This window comes from Macaca fascicularis, chromosome 14 (assembly GCF_037993035.2).
Source record: "Macaca fascicularis isolate 582-1 chromosome 14, T2T-MFA8v1.1".
NCBI classification, from domain to species: Eukaryota; Metazoa; Chordata; class Mammalia; order Primates; family Cercopithecidae; genus Macaca; species Macaca fascicularis.
In genome coordinates, this window is record NC_088388.1 from 55240827 (window position 1) to 55246826 (window position 6000).

The following is a 6000-nucleotide window of genomic DNA, read 5'->3' on the forward strand; positions in this document are numbered from 1 at the left end:
TTACCACACTACAGAGAGAGAGAGAGAGAGAGAGAGAGAGAGAGAGGACAAAATGAAAGATAGTTGGGAAGGAATCAAGAGGGGAAAGGGGCAAAAATGTAGAGGAAGAGACACATGAAAGGGAAGGAGAAAGAAGTGTGGAGAGAGTGAAGAAAGAAAAGGAGGAAGAGGGAGAAATTAGAGAATAAATATTAATGAGGTCGAGATAACATCATGAACAAACCACCCAGACATTGCAAGAGGCTTCTAATCTTCTGCCTGCTCTTGAATGTTTTGAAGGGAACTCTTGAGGTTGATCTAGTCCCTTGTCATTTATCACTAGATATCAAGCTTCTTAGAGTTTAGCACAGTCCTTCCACTCTGGACAGTTAGATGTGGAACTGAGAACAATGAATTATGCATCTGAGGCAAGGGACAGGTTAGAGCTTGGAACTGACCATTAATGCAGCTAGGTGCTAAAAAGATACATGGCCAGCCAAACCTGTACTCCCAGACTTGGGAGAGTGCAGATATCAGGAATCGCCCCATGAATAGATGAGGGCATGTATGGATGGATGATCAAACAAGTAGGTAGAATGATCTAGACAAGTAGCTCTCAACATCAAGGCTGTGGACTGGTGGAATCAAAATCACCTGGGAAAATGTAGCCAATGATTCCTAGACCATAACTTTGGATATCCTCGTTCAGTATGCTTGGAGTATTTTGAACAATTACTGCCAACCTAATCTAGGCACAGCTGAGTTTGAGAACTATTGCTCAAGACAGCATAGAAGCTATCTGCAGAGAGAACTATGGGTCTGCGTATCATATGTGTGCCCCGTATACTAAAGCCTCTGCCTGTTTTTTTCATTGACAGCAAATTTGAAGAATTGGTCCATTTCTTACAAGTCATGTATCCCAAACTGTGTCAGCACTGGCAAGTGATCTGGATGATGGCTGCAGTGATGCTGGTCTTGACTGTTGTGCTGGGGCTCTACAATTCCTATAACTCTTGTGCAGAGCAGGCTGATGGGCCCCTTGGAAGATCCACTTGCTCTGCAGCCCAGAGGGACTCCTGGTGGAGCTCAGGACTCCAGCATGAGCAGCCTACAGAGCAGTAGGAAACCTCACACCTAGCCAGTGCCCTGCTGTGAGACACTCAGACTACCACCCTTTCCCTAAGTATAACGTCAGGCCCAGGTGTGGACGCACTGCCGCCTATCCCATCCCATCCCATCCCATCCCATCCCATCCCATCCCATCCCATCCCATCCCATCCCATCCCATCCCATCAGGTCATGAGGAAGGTTTCTTTTAACATTTGGCACTTCTGTGGGAGCTATTCATACACAGTGACTTGATATTCTTTGAGGATCAACAAAACTGCCCTGGGAAAGCATCCAGTGGATAAAGAAGTCACCTTCACCAAGGAGCTCTATTGGAAGGGAAGGTCTCCTGCCCCTAGCTCAGGTGGCTGGGGAGAACTAAAACACCTTCACTGGTGGTTGGGGGTAGGTAGCGGGGCATAGGGGAGGAGGAGGTAGCAGGCAGTAAAAAACTTACTCTCTTTTTTCCTCTCTGTAATCAGTTATCAGGAAGAATTTGCTTAATGATTAATACCCTAAGGATCAGACCTGGAATTTGGAGTTGCAAAGTGACTGTCTTCCCATTTCCCATCTCATTTTCAATAACTTCAGCCTCCCATTCTCTCCTTTGGAATGAGAGTTTCTTTTTACAGAAGTAGGAAAGGCTCTCAGAAAAAAAAGTACAGGCTGAATTTAGCTCAGTGCTTGAAATGGGAAGATATGAATTATTATATATATGCATCTGTCCACACACACTGTTGTGTACACACATACAACATGCATGTGCACAGAGCCAAAAACCCTTCAAAAGTGTGCTCTGGGTGTGTACCTCTGGATAAATAAGATGCATGCCAAGCCAACCCACAGATTTTCACTAGTGTGGGGCAGTTACCAGGCACCTGTTCAATGAGCTGTCCACATGGATTGCAGATGTTTTAGAAACACTGAAAACTCATGGCTTCAATGGCAGACTCACTAGTCTCCATTTCAAACGCTGACTCTGAGCTGCTGTACAGCACAATCTATTCCCTATTCTCTCTTTGAAAACAGTTAACCCACCTCACAGGTGAATGAGGAGAGAAGATGTGCTTTCTTCTTCAGTCTCTTACTCTGTGTGTGACTACATGCAAGGGTAAACTTGCACCTCAGTGCTTCAGTTCAAATAGGATTTCCAACCCAAGTATAATTGGGGATGTTTCAGAGCATCCCCAGTTGTTTAGCACAGAATGGAAAGAGCACATCCCCTCTTCAACTTCTCTCCCCACTTTTACAGCCACTGCCTTCATCAGTTTTGTAGGGGTGTTGATTTCCATGTGGGTTTTATTGTCATTGTTTTGCGGTTTTGTTTTGTTATTGATATTGTTTGCTTTCATTGCTAAAACTCATATATGACTTACTATGAACCAAGCACTGTTCTTAGTATTATATAGGCATGAATTCATTTAAGTCCTAAAGAAAAAGAAAAAAAATATGAAGTGGATACTACCCTTCCCATTTTCAAATAAGGAAACTGAAGCACAAAAAGAACAAGTAACTTGACAAGGACACTCAACTAGTAAATCATGGGGCTGGAGCTCAACCCCAGGGTAGGCTGGCTCCAGAGCTGTGCTCTCCTTGACTCTTCTGATAGTCTCCTAGCTGGAAGCCTCACATTCCAGTCTTACTCCCCAAAGTGGCCCATCAGCTACTCCATCTCTGGCTCCCAAACTAAACAGTTTCTCTCATAGCACTGGACCTCCACTCACTAGTTTTTCTCCAGCTGTTCTTCTCTTTTCTTCAGGTTACTCTTCTCGAGCAAGTGCAAAAATTATCCCCTCCATACCAACTTTGATGACCTTCCTTCCATACTCCTTACCAGACACAATGTAATAGGTCACACTCTCCTCTGTGTTTTCTGGCACTTTTTAAACATTATTATTATTGACCTTTACCTATAGTATATCACAGCCTATTTATTTATGTTTCCCCTAGCATTTTTCCTCAAAGACAAGAACCATGTCTTACCCATCTCTCGGGTGAGTGCCTAGCATGGTGGCTGATGCTTGGGAGCGTTGTTCGAATGTTGGTCGGTAAATATTGTTCAAAAGAACAAACAAACATTCAAGGTGGTGGAGAGCAGCCTGGGGACAGCTGACATGCTGCATGCTTCCCAGTACCACCACCATCACCACCATCACAATGCAAAAAGCAACATCTCTCTTAACTTCAGCTTATTCTGTTTCTCAGTCTACTCTGTGAGAGAGCAGGAATGAGACCAGACTAGCAACATCGTTTCCAAGCTCAAGGACTGGGCTCAATGCAGTCACTCCTTCAGAGAGACCCCCATCCCAAGGATGCCCCACTTTAAAACAGGATGTTTACTGAAGGGGGCATCCTTTACAGTAGCTAGAAAATGACTGAGGCCCAAGCCAGGGTTGATCAAGGATGTGCCATTAAGGTAAAGAGCTACAGAGCAGGGCAGAGGGACTTTGGAGGCACAAGTGGATGATTTTCCTGGCCTCTTCCAGGGGGTCTGGATACAACTGAAGGAGCTTTAGCTACATGAGGCCCTCAGAGCCAAAGACAGGATGCAAATGGAGTTCCAGAGAGTGGCCATGGAAGCAGGACTCCGGGTGGGGAATGTTCAATCTCTGCCTCTCTTATTGTTCACTTGGTCACAATTTTCCCACCTTTGTTTCTGGATGAGTAACGGCCAGGAAGGCAGATGTGGAAGCTCCTGCACCTCCAGCTGCCCCACAGAAAGGCCTGCAAGAGTACTTCCAGGCACAGGCCCTCTCCCACCCTATTCCATTTGTAAGAAGGGAGGTCAAGGAAAAGGACATCTCCAAAAGGGAGCATAAGAGTAGCCATATGTGCAAGGGCACAACTGAAAAAGTGCTCATGGGTCTATCTTTTCTGGAAAGCAAAGACCAGCCTGAAGCAGTGGGAGCTGCTGCCCAAGCAGTAGTGAACTGGAGAGAAACAGGCCCTGGATTTTCAATGAGGATGTGGATCTGAAAGAAGAGTCGCCCCAAATGGCTCTGAAGTCTGACATCTCTGCTTAGCCCTAGGAGTCTGGTTCCCTGCCTTCAGTTGCAGAGTAATGTGTTTGTGTCATTGTTGATGTCACCTCCTAAAAAGACCTTCACTTTCTGGCTGCCACAAAGCCATATGTGTTGCTCCCCATATACAGCCTGACAGAGTAAATGGAGAGGGAGTGCTGGATTCGTGTATCACTGGCTGTCAGTTCCTCATGTTGTTAAGCCTCACACAGGTGTGCTAGCATTGAACTGTAGAGTGTCACATACCTGAGTTTGAAAATAAAAGCACATTTCCAAACCTCTGGCAGCAGCCAAATGCCTCCTCATTTTATGGAGCTGAGTTACAGTCTTACCCCAACCAAGAATTAGATGCCTTTGGATATATTAGTGCATCCCAGAACCAAGTCAGAGGTCCCCAACCCTTGGTCGTTGTACTATGGGCTACCTCACAGGGGCTGAATCAGTTCCTACTCCTCTTCCCTTCCCCATTCCTGATCCCAGTTTCCTGTATCTTCCTGGTCTATGATTTTTTTAATTAACACATTTTGCTGTGATTGAGTTTGCTGAGTTTTTAACCAACCTGATTTCCACAGCTGAACTGTTTTTTGGTCTTTCTTACAGTTAGCTGCAGGGGAATGTGGACTTTCCAAATCTAGTTCCCTAAAAATAAACTCTCCCGCCCAATACTTCACACCTTTTTTTACTCCCTTCTTTGCCTACCAAAGCCAGAGGATTCAGATGAGAACACTGAGACCCAAGAACATGGCAGAACCACTAGATGGAAGCTGGATCTTTGAAAGAGCACTCCCAATTTTGAACTGTGACATGAATAAGAGATAAGATTTTTATGTATTAAGCCACAGAGATTCCAGAATGTTTATAATAGTTAGCCTACCCTACTAATGCATACATTTGAACCAGAAATTGGGTACTTTAATAGCAAAATTCCAAAATATGAGGTTCTAGCTTACCAGCTATGTGGCGAGAAACAAGAAAACTGCTAGAAAGATGGTAAGATGGTAAAGTCTTACCTGTGATTACTTGGAAAGCATCTCATGGTTAGCCTATTGCTTTATAAGTGGTGGAAAGGATCAGTGTTGGAGTATGGAAACTCGGCTGCCTTTAGCAAGGTATTATAGGAGAAATAATTGGCTATGTGGGAGCAGAAATGAAAAAGAATATAGAGTATTCAGAAATGTGAAAGATTGAAGGGTGAGAAAATCTGACAACTTCTAAATCCCAGACAGACTAAAAAGAGCTTGGAGTGGGAGCCAATAAAATGTCTCAGTCGAACAGATCAACTCAGCCTTACGGCAAAGGCTAGATTAAGGATGTGGCCCTTTGTGAGTTCAAATGAACTTAGTGTATTCACCACTAAACTTGAGGGGTATGGTGCTGAGAAACAAGAAATACTTCTGGGAATTATGACTGGGAAAGGATTTGGGGTATGATTATTGGCACATGGAAGCAGAAATCTAACTTTATGAGGAAATTTACAAAGAAACACAAGTCAGGACTAAAATCCTCTTTGATCGCTCAAGTGAGGAAACAGCTTTTGGGAGGAAAGAAAATATACCAAAGAGATACCTGCACCCTTATGTTTATTGCAGCACTATTCACAATCGCCAAGATGTGGTATTAACATGTGTCCAGTAACAGATGAGTAGATAAAGAAAACATGGTGTACATACACGACGGAATAGTATTCAGCCGTAAAAAATAAAATCCTGACATTCACAGCAACAGAGATGGAAATGGAGGCCATTATGTGAAGTAAAATAAGCCATGAACAGAAAGTTAACACCACATGTTCTAATTCATGGAAGCTAAAAAAGCTAAAAAAAAAAAGACCTCATGGAAGTAAAAAACAGAATGGAGGATACTAGTGGCTGGAAAGGGAAGAGAAAAGGAAAAG

At 43.8% G+C, this 6000-nt stretch overlaps 1 protein-coding gene across 50 annotated transcripts in view; it reads left to right on the forward strand.

Annotated features, from left to right (window-relative positions):
* Nucleotides 1–4387, forward strand: part of IRAG1 (inositol 1,4,5-triphosphate receptor associated 1) — a 125756-nt gene extending 121369 nt beyond the window's left edge. For all 50 annotated transcript variants that reach the window (XM_065528557.2, XM_074014312.1, XM_074014327.1 and 47 more), the window contains one exon: nucleotides 858–4387. In XM_065528557.2, the coding sequence (XP_065384629.1) occupies nucleotides 858–1101 (244 nt within the window). In that variant the 3' untranslated portion in view covers nucleotides 1102–4387. The remainder of the gene's footprint in view (nucleotides 1–857) is intronic.
* Nucleotides 4388–6000: the final 1613 nt, after the last annotated feature.